The sequence below is a fragment of the Pipra filicauda genome, unplaced genomic scaffold (assembly GCF_003945595.2).
Source record: "Pipra filicauda isolate LSUMZ 115617 unplaced genomic scaffold, ASM394559v2 scaffold161_size1661140_pilon, whole genome shotgun sequence".
NCBI classification, from domain to species: Eukaryota; Metazoa; Chordata; class Aves; order Passeriformes; family Pipridae; genus Pipra; species Pipra filicauda.
In genome coordinates this window covers 1391346-1416137 of record NW_024104118.1, presented here as the reverse complement: position 1 = coordinate 1416137, position 24792 = coordinate 1391346, and the positions used below count along the sequence as shown (strand labels likewise).

Genomic DNA, 24792 nt, shown 5'->3' with positions numbered 1-24792 from the left:
TGGATGAGGAAGCCCAGCATTTGGACAAGTCTGCTGCTTTCAAAAAAGTCAGGAATGCTAATTATGGGTGTAAGTCCTTAAGAAATGAATGAGGAAGAGGCTTTCAACAATATTTATTGAGAGATCACATCTTTCTGTTGATGTAGGAATTGTCACTCCCTGTAGAGCCAGAGAGTTTAAAAATTGTTTTTGTTCATTTCTCATAGAGTTTTGACAGTTTTGGACACTCTCCTCTGGAAGCACCTGTTTTCTTACCGTTTATTTTCTGAAGCATTTTCTGAAGAAGGCTTTATTTTAGGACTCATTCCTCCTCTGTGTGTCTGGTGCATGTGACACTCTTAAAAGCTCTGCAGCTTACACCGTGTGCATGAGCTGTAGGTGTTTGGCTGGGCCAGGTGACTTCCTTGTTCAGAGGTGGCCCCTGCCTGTGTGGATTTTCTCAGCACCTGAGGAAGGACCCATTCCACTTGTGCTGCTACTTTACATTTTAACTAATGAATCTTCCCATCAGGCCTTTTGTCTTTGCCTTGTTTCAATACCTTCTATCTTGTTTTAAATCAGGTAAAGGCTGTCTTGGTGGGGCTGATATTATAAGTATTGCAGTTGTACCATATGTGTCGCTTACATTAAGGTTTTGAAAAGCCATTAGCCCATAATTATGTTTTTCAAAAATGTAATTACAGTTTTAAAGGATTCCTTGTTCTATTTAGGGTATGTCACAGCACATCACTGCCTGTTTTGTTTGTAATGACAACTGCTAATCCACATTATAGACTGTAATTCCTTAGGAAGCCTCCCTTTATTAAAAAAAAAAAATGCAACAAAAGAAACCCTGGTGTTTTCTTTAGCTGTGACATTTTTAGAGCATCATTTTCCTCCATGGTTTCAGTGCAATCTTTGGTTGCACAGTGCACAGAGCTGCCAGTTGCAGAGATGGACACCACATTTGCAAACTGTGGGTCACACACATGAAAAGTACAGAGACCTTATAGGGTATTTTATCACAAAGCATATTCATACCAGAATTAGAAACCTCAGAAAGCAGGGGACACATAATAGGACTTATTTATTATAAGTCCCTGTCCTACAATCTGCTTTTTAAGTTCTGTCTTCAAAGCTGCTCACAAGCATTAACAAAATAACATCTCAACAGCTCGTGATGTTCTGCAAGTGCAGAAATAGATGTATATTAACTCACTTGCACCTCATTTAAAAAAAAAAGAGGACTGTGGCAGTTTCCAACCCTACCACCTCAGAAGGGGAAAGCAGCTCAGGAAATGATCTTCTATTGCCCTCCTCCTGCAATGAGCTGCAGCAGGTGGATCTGTAACAGGCATCAGGCCTCCCTGAAGGCCCTGAAACTGAGAAGCTGCACTCCTGTCAGTTTGGCTGCTGGATCTGGGCCCTGGCTGAGTGCATGCAGAGCTGCCAAAGGAAACACAGGGGCTGGTGCAGCAGTGCCTCAGAAAGAGGGGCTTCAGGGCTCCCCACTCCCTGCAGTGGGTGTCTGCCAGGAAACCACCCTCAGGAACAGCCACTGAAAGCAGGTGCTGGTAGTACAAGCTTGTGTGATGGTCACTTAGGGTTTGTCAGGGTGTATCCTTCATCCCTCACCTCTGGATATACGTTTTGAGATGCGAAAGTGAGGGAAAGGGGGAGGAGGTGAACTGAGTTTGGCTGTACTCTGCATTTTATATTGATTTATTCTTTATCCTTCTTCATGACTATAAAGTGCCTGGATTTGCATTCACTTCTTCCCGATAGCACCAGACAAGAAAAATGTGAAGCAAAGCAAAACTTTTTGGCTTTTAGCTTTTAGGGGGAAAAAAAAGATAGAAGTTCAGCAAATGTGAAACTGTGTTCCAGATTAAAGTAAAAGCTGAATAGCATAGATGATTTGCCTCAAACTGAATCCCAGTGATGTACCCAAACCACCACAGGGCAGGAATGAGCACCTCTTGTAGAAGCCCCTTCTGGTTTTGTAGCTTTTCACAGCATTTTTTAAAGGGAGTGTTTTGGAAGAGGCAAATATCCAGATTCCGTGTATGGGCTGCTGATTCAATTCCTGTACAAAAGCTGCTTGTTTGGAAGGCTTTTTCAGGTTTACTGTTTTACTGGCAATTTAATTGCCCCCTGTCTGGCAGGGTGTTCAGCACAGTTAGTGCTCAGTGTGGCATCAGAAATGGGTTTTCTCCCCAAATTCTGGTTGCTGTATCTTTTTTTTTCCACCGGGGGGCAGCTGGAGCCTTGTAGGTCAATCGACACTGCTGGAAAAACAGCATCCAAACGGTTTCCACTGCCTTGGGAAAGTTAAATATATTATATTTTGCCCATTTGTTTCATCAAGTAGTTCCTGTGCTGCACCACAGCAAACATTCTCTCGTCGAGCCCCAGAAGAGCCTCAGCAGTGAGAGTTCCAGTGGCAGCCCATACTCACAGTTTTATTTGTATCCTGATTTCCTCCTACATCCCTCTCCCCTGCTTCCCATTTTAATCGATTTTGATTTAAAAATAAAATGCTTTATTTAGCGTGTCCCCTGTGTGTTCTTGGGACACAACCCACAGCCTTGCACCTCTGTGCACACAGCCATCGCCTGCCTTACCCTCGGCTGTCACACAGGCATTCTTTGGCACTGCAAACCACACAGGCTGGGTTGGTCTGTCTGCTGTGGAGATGGCAGACTCACAAATACCCTGAAGTAAGGAGAGGATGTTTTCTCTTCATTCCCTTATTCCAGACTTGGGAGTAGGAGTTGCCAGCAGTTCAGATACGGGACCCTGTCAGCATGAAATGTATTTGGAGCCCATTCTGAGCACTAGTTTTTAAGCACCTGTTCCAGACAAATACTGATCATCTGAGCTGAATTGTCAAAGACTGAATACAAGGAGTAATGTGGCAATAGTGGAGCATTCTGTTTCCTTACTGAATCCTAACTCTGGATTTTTAGGTGTACGGGATTTAGTCACACATCCCGAGCTAAAGCAGCGCGTGGGGTGAGAGCATGGACAGGTGACAGAGCAGCCAAGGCCTGAGTGTGTCCTTGCTTACCAGCAGAGTTACCTGTAAATGCTCCAGTGAAGAGCTGCCTGAATTAGGATGAGCAGCTGGCAGGGCTGGAGTTCCATGTCCCATTGCATCCCATCCTCCTTCTGGTACTTCCATTACAAAATTTAAGAAAGCAAACTTTACCATGTGTAAGTTGTGGAAGTTCTAATTATATTAAACCTGAGTTGCACTTTGCTACTATAATGACCCTTCATTGTATTGTGTTAATTGCAGTTTCAAGTGCTTCACAGTTTGCAGGAGTAATTCACTGGATCAGCCTAGTCATCCTCTCTGTTTTCTTTTCAGAGGTATGTATAACCAAAGTCTTTCACCACATACAGAACTTCAAAGTATTTTTATGTTGTCAGTGGAATTAGCAAGAGTTTTAACAGTAATTTGACTGTAAATAAATGTAGCACGGTGTGTTTTAAGAAAAAAAAAACAAAAATAATGTACTGTTGTGTTCCTATGCAACAAACTAAAAAATGCAATATAGATTAGCACTGTTTGTCATTTGCCTGGAATTGGTAAGGAAATGTGGAAGATACTGTCTTATGAATTATAATTGGAAAGCTGCAAAAGTTATCTCAGAATCACTAGAGGCACTGGACAGGACTAGTTTCATCCATTTGTTATCAGTGTCACTGGGTATAAGGCATAGGATTAAGACACGTTCTTTGAGAATAAAGAACCACAGGAATTTTTCTACAAAAAGTTCTGTTTTGAGAGTGGCATTATCCCCTCTCACAATTTATCTAGGTAGTTTAGGTGTTCCAGGTTGCTGCATATAGACCCAGTAAGAGAATGAAACAAATGGTGAATTTCTGGGCCAAATAGTGTATAGATGTATGTGTTGTATGATGTAACAAATGACCAAACTGGGATGATCTGTTAGAGTTTTCAACTTTATTCCAAAAGGAAGTCATTGGTATTGAGACTTTTAGACTGCTCCTGAAATACTCCAAAATGCTTTTATGGCTATTTTTCAGGTCATAATATGTTACTTGTTACAAAAACAAGTTTTATGTTTTTTAAGTTGGAAGACAGCTTGGACTTAAATATTTTAAAATATTTTTTCTAGTTCCATATTAGAAAATATTATCATCCAGACAGATGTGAAAGTCTTTACTAAATGGTAAATTTAGATGAAGGTTACAAAAAAAAAAAAATCAGAACCCAAAAATCTGTGATATCTGCAAATGATTTGTTGGATCACTTGTGTTGAATTCATGCATTGCTTATTTCCATGGTGCTCTTAATGAAATACATTTATTTACATATATCCTTGTATTTCTACCCAAGGTTTTTTTTTTAGCTGGTGTTGTCAGTGGGTGCTTTCTGAAAGGATTGTTTGATAGCAGGCAGGGGTCTCTGGCTGCTCTTCATCTGAGCCTTCTGGTGCTGCAGTTACCCAAATAGGTGCCATTACTGTCCCCACCCTCTGATGGTGATTGTGGGTTGTAGGTTCCATGTAAACTGTCTGAAAAGAATCTCAACAGTTAAATTTTTCTGCAGTCTTTCCTTTGTGAGTTACACATCCTAGTTCCCAAAGACTCTGGTTTATTAGATGGTGTCCATTCCCTGCAAAGAAATACTCTCTCCCCCAGCATTAGCACCCTGGAGCTCCCTGTAATCCTGAGCTTCCCAGCAGGACCAGCTTGTAACTGCTGCTAGAGCGGGGCTGCACAACCACACTCACCTGCTTTGCTTTGCTTTCTGGAGCTTGTTTCACCAAAAGCTTCTCCTGTGATCCTCAGTTCCCTTGCTCTGTAGTCTCAGGTTCTGTTTTCATTCCCTTACACCACCAGCCACTCTGCTCACACCTTGATGCAGTGCCCTGCTCCCGGATCCCTTCCAGAGTTCAGCTGTTGTTTGCCTGTTTGTGGCAGTGTAGGCAGATCCTCAAGGCCTGTACTCATCTGTCTCAAGGAAGGATTAGTTGTTTCAGTTCTGCTGAGACAGAGTGCCCTTATAAGTGGATGAACTGGTTCCGAAGTATTTTACGGGAAAACAGTAACAGAAATACTTGACTGAGCCAAAACAGGTTCCCTGACTCACCATCCTCATTTTGGAGCTGTGTTGGCTTTTCTCCTCTCTCTGTTAGGTATTTGGAACTGCTTTGTTTACTTGCTGTTCTCATTTATTATAAACCTCTTATCACTCAGTTTATTATCTGTTTCTGTCTTCCAAAGTATCTTCTTTCACCTATTTGATTATGGTTTGAATTTAGAGCAAAGAAAAAGGAGGCCACAAGGCAACCATTGAGGTGAACAGAGGAGGGTAGATTTTTGGAGCTGGGTTCAGTTTGTGGCTCAGAGTCCTGGGTTAAAACAACAGAGGTGGCTCCACAGAGCAACTGGATGTGCTTCAGAGACCACCAATCTGGAAGGTAGCTCAGATGTACCTTTCCTACTGGGTTTGCTGGGGTTGGCCTTGTGCCTTGATTTAATAAGCAATACCACATCTGTTCATGTTGAATTGTGTCTCAGGAGAGGGAAAACAGATTTAATTTTCTGTCATCCAAATAAAAAACTTTTTTTTTTTTTTCTGAGAGGTTACAAAATAACTGCAAAAAATGCAAGTCACTTTTTTTTCCCAATCCACCTTAATTTTATTTACTTCTTTGGTCCCTTCAGTGGATTTTTTTCCTCTCTGATTCCTCTAACAAAGTCATCTGTCTTTGGGATCATTTGTTGAGAAGATCATGTGTTACAGTGAGAATTTGACTGTTCGTGCCAGGATGATTTTCCAGAGATGAGCAGGTTTAATTAGTTTGCCTGGACATAATAGGCAACTGCTGGGGATTGATTAGTCCTTCAGACAGTGCTTTTTTTTTCCTAAGCAAGGATTCAGGGTTTCTGGTGTTCAGAAAAGGTTTCCATAGCAAGTACCATGTCCCAAGTTTGGATGTTTATTGTTTATTCTGTGCTTTGGTTCCCATTAGTTGTACATGTGGGTACACAATTCTTCAGAGAACAAACAATACAAAGTTGTAAAAGACTTGTTAAAAACCAGAAAACTTTCAGCACAAAATCTGAATGTTTTGGAAGAATACAACTGATTGAAGGAGGTGCTCTCACAGCATTGCAAGTAATTGCATTCCAATCGTGTTGGAGTTAAACAGGCACTGCCTTTCTGCTTGGTTAAAATGAAGGGCACAAACATGCCAGCAGCTGGCAAATGCCACCAGAACAGCTGCCAAAAAAATTGAGTAGCTACTTTCACAGCATCTTCCTGCTCTCCCTATGCTTGTGTTATAGCCACAAGCCTTAAAGGCACTCAGTTAATTTTATATTCCCTGTCACTGTCTGTGACTTTCCAGCATTAAAATATCCTTATTCAAGTGAAGTGCACATCAGCTCTGTTTGCTTTTTTCCGAGTATTTGAACAGGATTTACTAGTGGTGATGATTGTGTGTGTTTGTCTCTGTTTACATACATCACTATGATTTGTCTGTGCACGAAATGTTACCCAGATGTTAAGACAGAAGAGAAGAGAAAGACACTGGGGGGGAAATCCCAGTATCAACAGCAAGGCAAGGCCGGGGTTACACCCTATCAAGAGGGCAAATTCAGCCTTGGTAATAATTGGCTGAGAAAAGGAAGATGGGGAATGTCACAGTGTTTTGGTAAGTGGATTGGAGTCTGCTTGTGTTTTAATAGTCTTATCCCATTGCCACAAATACGTGATTCTGTAGCTGTTGTTCAGTTCTGCTTCTCCACTCGGATCGATGAGACTGTTTGCGTGCAAGAATTGAGTTCCTTGGTATTAGTTGTTTGCATTGCTCTGTGTGTGCTTCAGTCAGCCAAGCACTCAGGCATTCTGCTTGCTTTCAGCACTTGAGTGTTTCCCTGGCAGTAACCAAGCCTTGATGTGCTGAAAGTTAGGCCAGCACAGAATCACGGCTTTTGTCCTGCATCCGTGTCCAAGAAACGAGCTCTCAAATGGAGTAAAGTCTGGGATCCGAGCTCATAAACAATCTGTTTCATTAGCTGTGGCTCACAGGTGCATTTTAGATTTTTTGCTTTTAGGAGGAAAAAACTCCAAGGCTTTCCTCATCCTGTATGATGAAAGGAAGTGTTCATAGTATCCTAGCACTTTGCTGCTTGTTAACACCAACCCTTGAAAGGAGTAAAGCTTCTGAAGGAAAGCTCTGCTGTGAGGGTTCTGTTAAAAAGGAAGAACATTCCAAATGACAGAACTAAGTAAATAATGTCTTTCCCATAACAAATTCATTATTTTATGTTAGAGAAAACAGTTATGTTACTTTTGTTACATTTTTTGTGAGATTGAAAGAGCTGAGCAGAAAGATAATAATGTTCTGTTACTTCTATAATTCTTCTAGAATCTGTGGCTTCTCTTCTGGATATTTATTTTTATTCCATGTCCACAACTTTTCTCATGGTGCATAAATGCACCGCACTGCTGGTTGTGTGTGTTTTGGTTTTTAAATGGGTTGATTAGTGGGGGCTAGGAACAAAGATAGGGATTTTATGTATTAATATAATTTATAAAGGTAAATTTAAGCTTCCTTCTTTGCTAGTGTGTTAAAAAAAATATTTAATATACTGGGAAATTTCTTTCCTAACCACTTTTCTTGCTTCTCAAACAAATAATTACCAGGGAAAGTGGTTCTATAGAGTTCCAGGAATCTAGCTAGACATCTGCCTGAAACACTAGTCTGCCCATTTCATTTTCAAGGGTGTACCTGACTTAGGGTGTGCTCTATCAGTGCTTCATCTGTGCTTTCATCTCTTGACAGTGGCCTTGCAGCACCTCCTACACCTGTGTTTCAGAGATAAGCATCAGTGCTGGTGTGACTGTGCCCAGAGGGAACTTGTGTTGCAAGGCCAGTTCTCTGCCCAGCCTCCATCTGTGGTAGTATTGTTGAGTCTCTGGGAAGCCATTTTTATTCCTGAAAATACATCTGTACAGAATTGTCAGTTGAAAACTCCCTGTTTTTCTTCATATTTGAAGAACGAATATTATGGGAGAACAAAAGAACAAATAGAACTGCAGTGTTTGTGCAAAGGTGCATTTGGATACTACATGATATCCTGGTGGTTTAATGAGAGAATAAACTGGGTTTGTGTCTGTTAGTGCCACCAAGCCTTGGCACTTAATTCCTTCTGTGTGACCACGTGTGCTGATAGAGCCCAGCAGCTACAGAGCACAGGCACAGGGAATGGTTTGTGCTGGGTGCTGGTGAGGTGAGGTCAGCAGGTCCACATTTCATTTCAGAGCCCTGATGGAAGAGAAGCCGTGTGAGGAGGGTGCCTGTGCCCTGCAAACACAAGGACTGTGTTGGTTTAAATGTGCCAGCACGTTCCCCTGGGCTCTGCTGGCCTGGGGGCAGCGTGTGCTGGGACAGCTAATGCTGTGGCTCAGGACAGGCACACCAGAAGATGGCAAAAGAAGATTCTTTTAATGACTGGGTGAGCTAAGGCCTCTGTGGAGTGACCCAAATAAGGGGGAGTTGTAAATTACAGATTGGGTACACCGTGTTCTGGAAAAGCTTTCAATAAATATTTGGTCTTATGAGATATATCCAAAAGCAGAAGCTTAATCTGCAGAGTTTCTGGAACCTCTGTAGCAGATAGATTAGTTTTGTGGCAGTGGAAGGAACATCCTTTCCACCTGTCTCCATCCCGTCTCTCTCTTGTACAATCACTACCCCATCTCAAAATGCAGAGTTGCTCTCCTTTGCCAAACCCTGCTGGACCAGCTTCTCCTCCTGTGCTGCCACCGTGTGATTTCTGATTTCTTCACTCTACAGGTGAATCTGACACAGTGACTCACTGAGCAGTAAGTTGTATATTAACTGTGCAAGCAGAAAAGTACTTAAAATTACCTAATGTACCATGCAGTCAGCTGAGAAATGTAGCTAACTCGTGCAGATTGTGGGAATTCACACGGCTGGCTCAGCAAAGCACTTGGCCAAGTTTCCCTACAAAATTAGAGAGAAAACCTGTGTCACACAGTCCATGGCAACTCCACTGCAGACAGTTAATGTCATGCAAATGACTGTGTGTCACCAAGAGACACTGTCAATTCTGAAATTGCATTTCTGTCTGAAAAATGGTTTAAAATTTTACCCGGATTTACTCCAACTTAAATAAATAAATAGAACTGTTCAATCATTTACCTTTTATTAGTGCACTGGACAGACTTTTACGTAATAATTTAGCTTTTAGCAGAAACCAAACAATGCATTTCTGATTCAACTAAAAAATGTGTGTGTTAAGGACTTTCTAATTAAAAGATTTCCAGTCCAAAAATGTTAAAGCCTTCTTTTTCAAGGACAAAAAAACAAGCTGGCAGTGGCCTTTAACAGAAAAGTGCTCACATTGATACTTAATGGCTTTTTTTCCAATCTGTGTGTTCAAAAATGCAGAATGCCTGTAGTGCAATGCAAAACTATGTGTGTGCATTTGCTACAGTGCTGAAAAATGCCTGCACATCAGTAGGAAACAGCAGCGCTGCTTCATTTTTTCCCTATTTCTTGTAGATTCTTGTGCCTACAAATGGTAGAGTCGTAAGTAACATTTGTTTTGTCTGTGATGGATGTTACACTTGCAATTCTCTTTTAATTCATATGCTTTTTTCAGTTTGGTCCTTGTACAGTGCGTAGGAAGTTTCCTGGATTATTAATTTCTGTCTCTGTTTTTTTCAGATTCTGCTACAGGTTCTCATTTTTTTAAGTTCTGTACAGAGACAGTATACAAGCAAATGCACTATATTTATTTGTTTGAAACATATTTTTGATTGCTTTTGGAAAAACACGAAAATGTTGTATATAAGTAGTACCAATGTTTTCGTTGCAGTCGAAGTCATTTAGCAGCTTGTGCACAGAGAGGCAGCGTGGGGACAGCCAGGGCTGGTTTGGAGCTGTGCTGGTGCAGGGTGGGCAGGGACAGCCACCCTGGGGCACCTGTGGGACTCACTCGTGGGGCTTTCTCAGGGAACCAAGGACAGGCTGCCTCTCGTGGCTTTTGTCACTTCACTGGTGATGGGAGGGCTTTTAAGAGTGGCTTTGAGACCTCCCATACAGAACAAGTGTTTTCTCAGCTCCCCCCCAAGTTGTGCCCAGCTTGTTCTGCAGAGTCTCTCTGGGATGGGGAGCTGGGCTCGTTCCACCCTTACACTCACCTTCCTGCAGTGTGTCTGCTCTAGGTGAGAGCCAAGGTGCTAATCAGCAAGGCATGTGTTGGGAGGAGGAGACCTCTCTTCCAGAGGTAGCACCAACAACCAATCCTTCATTAAATGACTGCCAAGTAGACTTCCAGTCACTGCTGACGTGTGCTGACTCACAGCAGCAGACTGCAAATGACAATATTTGTGCCAGCTGCCAGCCCTTGGAGCTGCTCAGACCCGGTGATGCGACAGTGGCACAGTCTGATTTAAACACTGCAGTGAGGAACTAAAAAGGCAGAAAGGCAAATCCGATTTTATGTTCCCTCAACAGTCCCATGTTAAATCATATTTAGGGTTGTGAGATGGTGTTTCTGTTTCCTTAAGCCTTATTTCAGTGAAAATCCCTTTGTGCACACCTGTCCAAAGGAAGAAAGATTTTCACCCTCAGTTTCTTTGAAGGTGTTAAGTGTCCAGCCATCCTGTAGTTAGTTGCTCACCGACCTAGCACTTCATAAACCCTGCCTAAGCCTGGCAGAGAATGAGCCAGATCTCCCTGTGCCCTCAGCAGTGTGGCTGTAGGAAGGGTGGCATCCCAAGCTTTATAAAAGGCTCTGCTTTTCCTCCTGTGTCTCCCCAGGGCTGCCTTGCTGTGGTGTATCCCTGATTAACTAATACAGCTGAACTTACAGGTTCATGGCTAACTTGGACTTGAGTATTTTGTGCAGCTTCTCAGTGGGGAGTGAGGGAGGTGCTGACAGAGGAGCAGGGATGCTTTGTCTGGCAGTGTTCAGACTCGAGTTTGGGGCCGCAGGAGTGCCTTGGCTGGTCAGCAGCACGTGCACTTAAACCTACATGCCATCACATCATGCTGGCCAGTTTGGGGTCATTAAGGGATTTGAGCAGCTGCTGTTGTGCATCTCTCCCTCCACAAAGCAAATAAACCTCGAGAGCAGACGTTAACATGGAAAGGGATGTCAGCCTTATTCCTATGCTGCGTTTGTAAAATGCTTTGGAAGTAAAATGTTGGTTTTAGGAGGAGCAAGCATTGGCAGTTCTTGCTGTCTACGTAGAGTCTCATAATTTTTTGTAGAGAAAAGAGAGAGCTGCATTTTTTCTTCTGGCTGGTGACCCTCTTTCTCAGCCAGACTTGGCCAGTGCTTTTGCATACACCATTTCTGACTAAGTGTTGCCTGGTTCATTTTCTTGCTCGCTGATGGTAGGAGGCTGGGCTCTGGAAGCACCATATTCCCCACAGCAATGTCTCCCTCTGCAAAACAGAATTAAGTGCTGTTACACAGGTTTGGAGTGCCAAGAGAGAACTCAGCACAGTCATCCCAGGCCAAATGAGGCAATTGGACTCATGGGGTTTGGCAAAACCATGCATTGGAACATCACTGAGAAATTCAGTGTTGTTCTGCAATTAGTTAGTGCTGGTATGTTTGGCATAAATTCAGTTGCTTGGGATTTGTATTTGTAATGAAGAGGAGTCACTTTTTTCTGCACAGTTCTTGGCATGGTTACCCCTCAAACATAGGCCTGCTGAGCCCTCAGTCCTTATGCTGTTCTTTAAGGGAGAAGGTAACATTTTGGTGATCTTTGCAAGGCTCACATCTGCAGGTGGACTCATCATGTCTGTCATGTCTATCAAAATCTGACCTCTGTGTTGCTGTTGGCAGAAAACATCCCTACCAGTTATGCTTTTATGTGAGTTCCATTTCAATCATGAGTTGACTGATTTTTTCGTTTATTGTGTCTTCTGAAAGCCAGGTTAAAAATAAGGAAAGGTGCCATTGGATTTTTTTTAATGGGAATTCACCATTGGTTCATTCTGTGTTCTTTCTTTATTCCTCTTTTCTGGCTATTGAGGCTACTTATAGCTGTTCTGCTTCATAGAGGAGGATCACAGAGATATTTTTCTCCCTTACCCTGTGACTTTCTGGGATCTTATAATAAGACAACTGTCCTGTACTCCAGATAAGGACATCTGCTCTTCAGATGGATGACATGTTAGTATTTTAAGGCATCAGGAGAGGACAGTGTCTCTTCTCTTAGAAAATAAGTAGTCACTGGTGTATCAAAGATGGCCAGAAAAGAGAATCTTCCCCCATTCTAACTGAGGAGGCCCCACAGTTGATCTTACGTAGGCTTGGGTCAGGGGGGCAGTGTGGGGAGGGCTGGTAATCGAAATCACACAGATCTGAAAGCAGATTTTTAGGAGGATGGGAAAGACTGATGAACATTTCAACTTGGAGCTTGTTCATGGAGGTTTCACTGAGTCAATATAGTGGTTGGAAAACAATGCCTGCTTGTATAATACAGAAGTGGAGCTATTTCTAGGGCCTCATTATTATTTATAAGAAATGCATAATGCTTAAATAAGACAAAAAATGATTCCCTGAATGAATAAAGGGCTTAAATGTTTATCTAAAATTACAATAACATTCATCATCTTTTTTCCCCCTAATCTGTTTTACTAGACTGTTTTGAGGATTGTGGTCCTTGGCATATGGGATTACATTGAAAACAAAATAGAGGTAAGAACTCTGACTCTTGGTGCTGTTTTCCAGGCAGACCCAGTAAGACTATGAAGAACTGCTTTGGGTGGCTTTGTTGTTAACCTGATGTAATACAATATCTTTTAGGCAGATAAATACACACATTCATCTTATATGCAAGTATCCCTAGTTTGTGTGATGGAGTCCCTTTTTCTGTGAGAGACTCAGGAGAGTGCAATATTTGAAAATATTTTATGAAGGGAGGGATTGTGGCATTCTTGCTCTTTGTGTGTATTTATTTTGTTCTTGAGCTGTGCTAATCTGGTGATACTGCTACCCTGGGATAATGAGCAATAGGAATAAAAATTGTCACGTGAGTTGTGTATCCCTGTTCCCGTGATCAGTGAAATTAGAACTGGTTGAAAAATTGTATGTGGTTTTCTGATAGAAAGTACTGGTTTGGCAAACCCCCTATTTTTATTGTGAAATTTCTTTTAATTAAATTGAATTATGATAAACACTGTAATTTGTACCTCAAATTAAAAATTAGGTAGAATGTGCATAGACAGATAAGGAAATGCATGTGTTATAAGTAACACATAATCTTGAGCACAAATCTGGAGATCAGGAGAATTAAAACCTCCTTCTTGATACTGTCTGATAAAATAATACTGTACAGGATGTACAGAAGAAAATCTGGGTGTTCTTGGAGCTTAAGCAAGTCTAGAGGCTTGCACATTTTTGTAATAAAGTTGTAAACCCTTTAAGTTGTTTTGCTAAAAAACTGAAGTGAAACTTAAATGTTGATTCAGAGACTCTTCTTATTAAGGCTGAATGCAGCAGTTTCTGATAATTCATTTTGATAATTTGGAATAGAGTGATACTGTTTACTGCCCATCAAGTGGCAGCAGTAAGGAGTGTTTCTTTTCAATACACATGAATTGTTATGCACAATTCCAAATACATAATTCTTATAAAAATCTATGTCCTGCCTCCTTATGCAAACCATTAATCAGTGGTCTTTGGCAGCAGGGAAGGGTTCTCAGTAGGAATGAGAACATGGTATTCTCTTCTACCCTGCTAGACCAGTGTGGGACAGACACAACTCTATTGCCAGTTTGCTCTGAAATGTATTTACTAGCTCATTTCTGTCTAATGCTTTGCACAATTGCTTTTTCTGATCTAATCCCAGTGTAACCAATGTCATATAAATCATTCTGAATGGTCCCAGTTGTCAGAATCCTTGAAAACCTCTCTGCCCCATAAAAGTGAGAGCAGGCAGTCTTTCTGTCTAGATGCACATGTGTTGTGTAGTCAGGATGTGGCCAAGAGCCATCAAGTCTCTTTGCTCCATCTTTTTCTACTTGTCTTCTTGATCTCTTCATTTAGACAGTAAGATCTATGGACAGGGACTGCATCCTTTTTTTTTTTTGGATGACATTATGCCAAGTAACAGGTAATAAATACCAATGATGATAAAACTCTTTGGCTGTAATAGCATTTAGGCTACCACTTCTCCTTGGGGATCTTGGCCAGTATTTCCAAATACCTTTCTCTCTCCTTGCCCTGCTAACAACAGTTTATCTCTCCTCACCTCATAAAAAGCACTGAGGAATTCTGTTGTGCTACCTAAACAGGATGCAGCCTGGCTGGGTCTCGGCCACCTCTCATATGCCTTTCAAATACGTGCCATAATTGCATTTCTTTTGGGCAAAGAGGGAGTCCTTCAAGATTCCAAGGAGGAATGGCAGGGATATGATTTTAAGGAAAGGTTTGAAAAAAAGTGATTTCTCTCTAGGTGTTTGATGGTGCTGTCATAATCTTGTCCTTGGCACCAATGGTGGCCTCAACAGTGGCTAATGGCCCCAGCAGCCCGTGGGATGCTATCAGCCTAATTATCACCCTGCGGATATGGAGAGTGAAGAGGATCATTGATGGTGAGTGGTGACTCAGTTTGTGACTCCAAGCATTACCTGGCAGGCTGGGAAAAGAGATTTTAAAAGTACAGAAAGATTGCTTGCCACCACTGTTTCTGTCATTCTCCTTTCTCTTACATTTTGCTAGCACTGAACAGAAGAGAGTTACAATTCCCATGAAGGAGAGTAGGTCCCAAGATCATGGCTGCATCTCCTGCTCCCTGGGAGCCTTTATAATCCAGGGCTTTGTTTTGCTGTTAGGCACCATCCCATCCCCTGTCCTGTAAACCAAATGCCCTGACCTGCTTCATGCCTCTTGCCACCAGATATCATTCCTGATTCTGCAAAATAATTGCTTCCAATCTGCTTTTCTGATATTTACTGCACCCTCCCCATAACCATACAGCCAGCTCCATCTTGAGACTTTCTTTTCCAGGTTCTTGGCAGTAATACAAGTTTCAGGTCAGATTCCAGCAGCATTTTCTTACCATGGGGGTTCCCAGCTGAAGGTGCTCTCTGCAGTGCTGGTGTGCTCTACAGCATGATAATGAAGTGTGTATTGGTGGTGTTTTGCACAGACCTCTGTGGGGAAGCACCAGGGAAGACGATAAAGCCCCAGCAAGTCAAGGTTGCAGAGAGCAGAGTCTGTGGCTGTGCCTGGAAGCAAGGACTTTGGTGCTTTGTGTCAGGGAAAGGAGGTGGAAAGGGAATAAATGAAGGGTCACTTTGCTCATGTGTGAAAGATCAAAGTCAAGTTATTATTTTGGGTTTAAATGCCCAGGAAACTTTGTATTCAGAGTTGAGGACAGGTCATAGCCCTCTGATTGAAGCATACAAGAAAAGTTCAGGATCTTGTGTAACTTCCGAGAACATCAAGGATTGCAGCATGTATTGAACAGTTATTCTGTTCAGTCTGAGTTTGCCATAGTTACGACAGGAGCAAAATTTCTAGAGGCATTCAGAAGACCTATTGAAAACTGGTCTGTAGCTTGCAAAGCAATAGAAGATAAATGCCTTTTTTGTTTTTTAAAAATACCCTTAGTCTGGTGTTTCCATTAAGGATTTATTTCTTACCGCAAAGTCTAGGAATTAAATGCTTAGGGCTCTGGAATAGTTCTTTTCCTGAGGGAGCCATGCTGTTCAGGTTTAGAGGGGATGGGTCTTGACTCTAAAGAGAAAATCCTCCTACCCAGCAATTCAGGAAATCTGTGGTAAACACTGGGAAAGATCTATGTTAGTGCCACAGAAGCTGGGAAGAGCATGCAGCATCTATTTCAGCTCGTCCAGGCAAAGGGAGATCTGACTAAACAAGATCTAGTCCTTGCATTTCCCGTGTTAGAAATCCATCCCTGGAAAAAGTACCCTCATGCTGTTTCTATTAGAAATACTCTAGTTCTCTGGATGCAAGGGAGAAGGGTGATGTTCTTTGGCCTGTAAAGGTTTTCTCTCTGATAAAAAAACCGAATCACAGCTGGATTGCTTTAAGTGTTGTTTGTGTTTTCCAGCGTATGTCCTTCCAGTGAAAGTGGAGATGGAGATGATGATTCAGCAATATGAGAAGGCAAAGGTTATTCAAGATGAGCAGCTGGAAAGACTAACCCAGATCTGCCAAGAACAAGGGGTAAAGTTCAGTTATGTCTTTATTTACGCATAGCTTGTCAAGGCAAATCAAACAGTTCATGTACTGCTGGTTTGAGAAGTACCACTGGGACTTCTGTTGTAGGGTGACAGGTCTCGGTGCTAAGGAGGCATTGGCTGCAGCCAGGATCTTGTCAGCGTGGTGTTTGTCAAACAGCAGTCGGCTGCCTCTGCTGCTGGGCTTGTGTTCTTTAAGGTGAGGGAAACAAATATGAGGAACAGCAAATGAACGGTTCCAGCGTGTAATTTATTGAGTGAGTGCAGCTAGCTTGACATAGTACTGAGAACATGCAAAAGGCACTGCCATTGTTGGAGACTGCAGCTGCATTAAGGCTGTATTCCTAGGAAAATTATATGCAGTTAAAAACTAATGAATCTCCCTGTTTTAAATGCAGAAGGCAGCTTCCCTGTAGGTTAGTCAGAGACTCTTGGCAAGCTCAAAATGTTGCAAGAGAAGCTTCTAGTTCCTGGAAGCGAGTCAAGATTTAAGACTCTTCCCAGGCCCCTAAATGTTCAGTGATTCAGTTATGAGGTAAGGAAAGGTGAAGCTTAAAATATCTCGAAAAAGGTGTAAAACCATTGTTTGGGCAACGAGCCAGGAGTTTTTGCAGTTTGTCTCATGCAAACGAGTTCTTGCGTAACTTGTGTTAAAGTAGGAGCCAGGGATGGATGTTGAGGCTCGGGATAAGCAAGTGTTCAGGTGACCATCAAACCACAACACAGTGAGCCCCCAGGGGATTTACTACTTGTTTCAGTTGTACAGGTAACTATGAGATAGATGTTCAAATAAATCCTGGAGATTTCTAGCTTCAGCTCCCACGCCTGGCTTGTGGTAGGTACCTTTCAAATACAAAATGGGGAGACCTGTAAGTCTGAACAGCTCAGGCAGTCAAAAAGCTGAAGGGCCTGTGCAGACAGGAGAAGCAGCTTGTCCCAGAACAGACCAACTGCCCCAAAAGGGGCATAATCTGAAGCAAAGATTAAGGTGCCCATCTTTTCCAGAGGAACCCTAAAGTTCTTGTCAAACCATCAGTCAGTATTCAGGTCCCTAACTGTCTTTTTAGATTTAGTTTGAGGTCTCCTGGATCTCAGCCTAAGATTCTGCAATGAACTCTTGGTGTGGTGGTGAGTTGCCCTGTCTGTGTGAAAAATTAGGAAGACCTGTTGACAGTGTATCATTTTTGAGTCTCTCACATTAAGCATAACAAATTTCTAAACCTTAGGCTTGACAAAATTGCCAAAAATTAGTTACTTCCAACTGTGTGTCTTCAGTGGCAGAACTGCAGTTCTCTTCTTGACACCTTTGCTCAATGATATTTAGTGATTCAGGGTTCTGTCTAATTGTGAAATTACCAGGTAAATGGTATATACCCCATTTTAAAGGGGAGAGATTATCCTTTGGCCAAACATGTTAAGCAAATCAGTGATTTCTTGAGTCCCAGTGCAGTAATTTGTCCGTCAGACCATACTGAAGTTCTTTACAATCATAAATTTTAAAACATTAATTTTTAGGAACTGTGTTATACAGCCAGACAACACTCTCTAAACAATTTGTGGTGTTATTATTTCATAGTCTTGGAGTAGAGGTGGGCTCATTATCCCAGGTGAGGTTTAGGAGCTGCCCTTGCTGCTCTCCATTCTGAGCCTGGCTTGCCAAATGTCTGAGCAGAGTAGCCCTAATCTGAGCTCTGATGGTTACAGCAACCTGTGCATCAAACACAAAGAAATACTGCACTGGGAGAGGAGTAAATCTGACAAAACAGGGCAGGTTCTCTTGTAGCTTTCAAGTGTCATCAGCTATGGAAAAATATGGTGTGTAGAAAAATGACAGCATGCTAATCCTTCTTTCTGGCCTGACTTGCTGCCAAGCAAATGCCTCAGCTGTATAATATCAGGTAAATGTACTGATTCACTACAGTTAGCAACAGTAGACATTGACACAAGTGCTGCATCCTTTATTTGTGAATTATTAGCTTCATAATTCAGTCAAGAACAAGTTGTCAGCATTATAATATTCACATTAACATTGTGTACAGCATCTGATGGGAGAAATGGCTCCTAATGGTATTTAATGTCTAAAATTCTGCCAGGTTTTTGCTTTTTCATTTGATCATCTTTCCTGGCCTTTTTAAAGGATTGCTTGTTCGTGGAAAAAGCAGGAAAGATGCAACCTCCCCTCATCTTTTTGAATTTCTTTTGTCAGTTGTATATTTTGACCAGTGACAGGGTATCACAACTATAAGTACATTTCCATTCCTGACTGACATTGGAGATGTACTTTTGCAAATGTGAAAACTCTTTCCAGATGTGGATTTTTGGCTGGCCATACATCTGAAAACCAGAATATATTTTATAAATCATAGTTGCACGGGCCACCACTTTGTTCTCTGTAGTACCCCACTGCAACTGTTTGAATAGATTGCCTTTTTATTTATTCTCCATTGGCCAAAAAAGACATCATTAAACAGGAGTGGAGCGTGAGGGCAGTCAAGGCAAAAAATACTGAAAAGCTGTACAGGACATCACAAAATATGAGAAACATTAACAACCACAGTAACAAGAATTGTCTAAAATGGGTAAAGGTAAAAGGAAAAGAAGTCTCAGTGCAGTCACTATCAAAAATTATGCACGGAGTATATGGTTTTGTTTTATCAGAGTAAGATAAATTGCAAAACAAAGTTCTGAAGTTTCATTAACTACAAATCCCAGTCAGGGAAGATTGTTTTTTTCCTCTGGAATCACCTGTAAAGGAATTTCATTTCTGATAATAGATTTACTTACTTGATCTTTTCTGCTTAACTTTCCTGAGAGTAATTCAGCTGAGCGCAGTCCAGCCAAGACTCTGTGTTCAGCCTTATCACAAGAGCTCCTTTTCTGTCGACTCCTATAGAATTGGGTTTTTCATCATTCTTAAAGCTGCAACAACCATGGAAGCTGTAATTTCTTTTTTTATCTTGGAATATAATTTGTACAACAGCTGCTAGTTTAATGACAGGGCTATTTAGCTGGTAAAATTACCTATCGGAGAAATAACTTATGTTATCCTTTTGCAATAATTTTAATTTATTTCTAACTACCAGTCATTTTCTTGGTGGATGGAAGGCAGCCAAGGTCATCCCGTGTTTCATTCTGCCCGTAAATCATTAGTTTGCAACTGTCTCCTGATTTTTATTGTTACCAACAATGGCTAAACTAATGGAAATAAACATTGGATTGTATCCCAGTGGCAGATGAGTTTTAGGGCAGGGCATTCTGTACAGACAGCACTAATAGAATTGAGCAAAGTTATTGCTCCTGCATTAGACACAAGTAAGCTTCTGGCTAAAATGTTCATTGATCTCTCTGAAACTATGTCAATCATACTCTGTTGCTAGACCATTAAAGGGAAGTACTATATGATTCACTGCTAAGTCCCTTTCTGAGTCTTCCATGCATGCTGTGAAATATCAGAGAGGATGGGTGGCACACTTTATAAAACCAGGTATGTAAACTGAGATGTTATCTAGAGCTCTGGGTAGGTCTGTCAATTTACCTGCTTAGAAATAATCACTAATGCATTATTGGGGTGAGGAAGTGCACAGGAGTGCCCATCGTTCTTTCTGGTTTGTTTCCTGACAAAATATTGCCAAATTTGTGCTACAAAATGACATAGAGCAGATTTTGAAAATGGTACGGTAAATGTACCATTGATGAACTTCCTCTTCATGTCTGTCAGTCTGGTTACTCATTCTCCTATGAGACAGTCTGTTTCTCCCTTTTTCTTGGTAATAAGTGTATTTGCACATTAGCCACGTGTATTACACCTTTATTGCTGTCCTCAGCTCCCTCCTGGCAGGGTGTACCCAGGCAGTTCTCAGAGGTGCACGGTGACTGTACACAAGCATGGAATGTGCAAAATTCCTATTAAATATAACAACAAACATTTTCCCTGTGAGAACAGTCAAGCACTGGAGCAGATTGCCAGGGAGGCTGTGCCACATCCATACAGCCTTGGAGATAGTCAAAATTTGAGAGGGTGGGCTTTTAGCAACCTGAGCTAAATGGACTGGCTTTAAGCAGGGTGTTGGACTAGATGACCCTCACGGGTCCATTTCAGCTGTGATTCTATGAAGTCTTCAAATATATTTTTTCCATTGCAAAGTATGTTGGAACTTACTGAGAAATACCCACTGAAGTATATGTAATTAAAGATGATGAATGTCACAGGTGTCCTGATAAATAGAGTCAGTAGCAGCCTCAAGTGGGTCAGTGCTCTGTTTGTAATTATCAGGAGTCAGGAGGTGGTTTACCTCAGTCTCCTTGATCACAACAGAGTATCTTCCACACAACAGCATTTTTTGCTCACTGGCTCTCTGTGAGATTTACAAGGTTCTTACACAGAGCTGGTATCAAAGCATGTATATATGTTTATATGCCTTTTTCCCCTTTTTTTTTGTCCCCTCGTGATATGCATAAAATGTATCCTGCCTTACAGGCTGAGGGAGGGATGGTCTGTCCACCTGAAAAGAGGAACCAGGGTCTCCTCAGTCCAGCTCTCCTGCAGGACTTGGTGTTGGAGGGGCCCAGGTGTACACTCAGAGAGCTACATCAGCTCCTACTGCAAATAGAAATTTCATGTGTTTAACTTGGCCCAGAATTTTTTACTTAAAAAGACTGTTATATTTTATACCTTTTTATGATTGATTTAAGCTGCCCTGGACTGCCTGACATGCAGTCAGAGCAATCTCATTAGCTCTTTTACGCATTAGAACTGCCTGAGGTCAGTGTTCAATCTAATGTTCAATAGATATAAGCACCTCCAACCTAATTTGCTCATTCAGCCTCTCGTTGCATTTCACCCATAAGAAACACCCCCTTAGATTTAACCTTTGTTTGTAGGGGTTTGGTTTTAGTGGCTAAAACTGTATTCCAGCTTCTGCAAGATCTTGAGATAACTGTCAAGAAACAATTAACATAGAACTGATATCCTAAGTAGATCTGTGCCTTTTATGAACAAAAATCTGGTCTTTGTTTAACTTTATTGAATGTCTTTCATTTTATTCAATCAGTCTTTGTGGTAAATAGTGATTTTCTATCCCATAGAGTCCTTTTTTGAACAGGCAAGAGCCGTGTGTTTGTAACAGAGTCAGGGTTCTGCATCTCTGTGCAACATGTTGTATGGAGCACTTTGCAGGAGGAACGGTCAGTGTGGGAGTGAGACACCACCATTGGTACAATGAATACCCTCTTCTCTGTCAATATAAAAAATGACAGTTACACACACAACTATTTAACTCCAGCTTTCCACTGTTTTAATGACCACATAGACTTCAGGGCAAACATGAATGGGATCTGGAAGCTCAGCATCTGAGGTAATGGAAAAGTGGAAGGGAGAGCCTGTGTTAACCAGCTGCAGCTGCGTGGGTTTGTAGGCAACATCAGTCTCTGCTGTTACCTTGGAACATCTGTGTGCTGTTACCTTGCACTTGATGCCAAAGTCCAGAGCATTGGGCTGCTTTATTGTGCCCAGGAATTTGATCCTCCTATCTGCTTTTGACAGTCTCCTGTTCAGTTCTGGATTTGAGACCAGCTGAAAGAGCTCAGTGTTAAAAGCTGAAAAAGAGACAAGCACGTGGGTTGTGTTTGCAGCTCAGGAATGGAGGGATCACAGACCAACTAAAAAGTTGCAAGTGCTGCATGCACCTCTCACCCTCAGCAGTACATGAGCCAAGGCCCAGGTCCTAGTGTCTGTGACAGAGTGTGACATTAGTGCCAAGGTATCCAGCCCAGGTTCCAACGTCTGTGGCAGTGTTACGGTAGTGCCACATTTTCCAGACTGGGTCCCAGTGTCACTGATAGTGTGACATCAGTGCCCAGTCCCAGTGTGACTGACAGGGTGACATTAGTCCCCAGTTTCCAGTGTCACGGACAGTGTGGCATTAGTGCCTGGTCTCAGTATCACTGTCAGGGTGGCACTGGTGCCTGGTCCCAGTGTCTTTGTCAAGGTGATGTCCCTGTCAGGGCGGTGTCCGTGTCAGGGTGTCATCAGTGCCCGGTCCCAGTGTCCCTGTCACTGTGATGTCTCTGTCAGGGTGCTATTGGTGCCCGGTCCTGGTGTCCCTGTCACTGTGTCCCTGTCAGGGTGATGTCCCTGTCAGTGTGGTGTCCCTGTCAGGGTGATGTCCCTGTCAGTGTGGTGTCCCTGTCAGGGCAGTGTCCCTGTCAGGGGGCCATTAGTGCCCAATCCCGGTGTCCCTGTCACTGCGGTGTCCCTGCCAGGATGATGTCCCTTTCACTGTGGTGTCCTATCACTGTGGTGTCCCTGCCGGGGCGGTGTCCCTGTCCCTGTGATGTCCCTGTCACTGTGATGTCCCTGTCCCCGCGGTGTCCCTGGCCCTGCGGTCTCCCTGGCCCTGCGGTGTCCCTGGCCCTGCGGTCTCCCTGGCCCTGCGGTCTCCCTGGCCCTGCGGTGTCCCTGCCGGCTGCCATGGCTCCCTCAGGCCCCGCGGTGTCCCTGCCGGCTGCCATGGCTCCCCCTGTCCCCGCGGTGTCCCTGCCGGCTGCCATGGCTCCCCCTGTCCCCGCGGTGTCCCTGCCGGCTGCCATGGCTCCCCCTGTCCCCGCAGTGTCCCTGCCGGCTGCCATGGCTCCCTCAGGCCCCGCGGTGTCCCTGCCGGCTGCCATGGCTCCCTCAGGCCCCGCGGTGTCCCTGCCGGCTGCCATCCCCGCGGTGTCCCTGCCGGCTGCCATGGCTCCCTCTGTCCCCGCAGTGTCCCTGCCGGCTGCCATGGCTCCCTCAGGCCCTGCGGTCCGTGCCGTTCCCGCCGCCCCCGGCAGGGGGCAGCAGAGCCCGTCCCGCGGCCTCGCGCGGGCCCCTCACGGCGGGAGGTCGAACAGAGCCGCGATCAACAATAAAACCGCTCATAAAAACTGCCTGGGCACCCGGCACGGAGAGTTTAAGGACTGGAAATAACCTGTGGATATTTGGAAATGCTGGCTTTATCCACTGGGACATGGGAGTGGACAGGAGGAGTGTGCTCTCTCCCCCGTTCCTGCTGTAGGCTCCCAGTAGCAGGAAAGATCACTTGAGATGGTTCCCTTTCACATCTCTATAACGCAGTGATGCCCTCCAGCCTTTTGATTGTTACCATCTTCAGCCAATCTTTGTAAATGCTTAAGCTCCTTAAATTGGGTGTGATGCAGAAATAGTTATTTAGCTGACTCCTGGCTGGTTCTATCCATTGGTGTTAAAAAATACCTGCCAATTTTTTTGTGTTCCATGAAAATAGGAAATCGTATCCTGCTTCTAGGCCAGAATTAAGCATTTTAGTAGCAGTATTTCTTTTTCTGACACACAGGAATGTTTTTGAAGGATGAAGCATGAAATGTAGAAAAACAGAAATTATCCCTAATTCTTACTGCCTTTTGGTTTGAGCTAGGCAGCATAAAGAAAAAATCTCCAGATGTGTTTTTTGCTTCTCATGTTTAAATGCATTATTTCCATTAAACCAAAGGAGTGTCTGAAGGGGTATCTTTTTCCCTTCAGAGGTGGAATGTAAGCTCTTTTGTCATTCCTTTTTTTTTTTTTTCAAGTCAAGGATGAAACCTGAAATTCCCTATGTCCATACTGGCACTTCTGGGTATGGCACAAGCACCTTAATCCTCAGGGAGCTTTGGGCTGGCTGGGAACAGAGTTAGCAGTACCAGTTTGCTAATTCCTCCTAGCTAATAGGTTAACACAAACCCACCAGCAGGAAATCAAGGGGCAGGGCTGTGTCTTGACATTTGCTGATTCCACCTGACTCCTGACTGCCACTGCAGACCTTTGGTTAAGAGCAATGAGCATTCCATGCAGCCAGCTGTTTGCAGCTGCCAGGCCTCTGTCCGCAGATTTAAAGACGGAGGAAAAGCTGTGTGCTTTGTTAGATCCCTGTATTAGGTGGCTTGAATGTGACCTGGAAAGCTTGAACTGCCCCTTTGCTTTCTAGATTTGTGTCCTGCAGTGGGCCTTCCAGTTGTAGTTTCTTCCTCTATGCTCTGGAAAGCAGATAGTCTCCAGGTGTGGCAAACTTGAATCCTTTTTTCTTTCCAAAATCTGTGGAAACTCTGTCTTGTTTCCCCTGCAGTTGCTTACACAGCTTGGAGGAGCTACTGGTGCTCTGCAGCGTGTTCGGCGTTTGTGCCCAGTCTGAACAGGCTGGGTCTGCTGATGGGTTCCAAAATCTGACAGCAGAGTAGATTTGAGTCAGCATCTGAGAGGGGAGAGCCAGAAGCGGGTTCATTTAGCCTACATGCTGTTGCACACCCGTTTTCAGGCGTGGAGGTGCTGATCCCATCTGTGCTGTGAATGTGCAGTGGCAGGTGCAGCGAGGCTCGACACAGCATCGTGCTCAGTAAAGGATCCTCAGACTCTGAACTAGGGGAGGCCCAGCAATGCTGGATTTTGAATGCCTGAGCCTATTACTTGCCTCATTTACTTTTCCCTCTCAGACTCGCTATAATTACACATGATTTGATCACTGCTGTACTGCCGATCCTAAAAAGAGTTTAGAAAAGAGAAACTGCCTTGCGTCCCCATAGCTGT

General features: G+C 43.2%; 1 protein-coding gene and 1 long non-coding RNA gene across 8 annotated transcripts in view; one reads left to right on the top strand and one right to left on the bottom strand.

The window, feature by feature from the left end:
- Window positions 1-24792, top strand: part of TMEM266 (transmembrane protein 266) — an 88226-nt gene that overhangs the window by 40847 nt on the left and 22587 nt on the right. For 6 of the 7 annotated variants that reach the window (XM_027712176.2, XM_039379271.1, XM_039379273.1 and 3 more), the window contains 4 exons: window positions 3281-3354; window positions 12658-12714; window positions 14474-14612; window positions 16097-16212. In XM_027712176.2, coding sequence (XP_027567977.1) covers window positions 3281-3354; window positions 12658-12714; window positions 14474-14612; window positions 16097-16212 — 386 coding nt within the window. The remainder of the gene's footprint in view (window positions 1-3280; window positions 3355-12657; window positions 12715-14473; window positions 14613-16096; window positions 16213-24792) is intronic. The other variant, XM_027712177.2, reaches the window with a different exon arrangement.
- Window positions 21494-22919, bottom strand: LOC120322860. Its single transcript, XR_005562795.1, has 2 exons — window positions 21919-22919; window positions 21494-21821 (listed from the first exon to the last, which is right to left on the bottom strand). It is a non-coding gene; the product is annotated as an uncharacterized LOC120322860 (long non-coding RNA).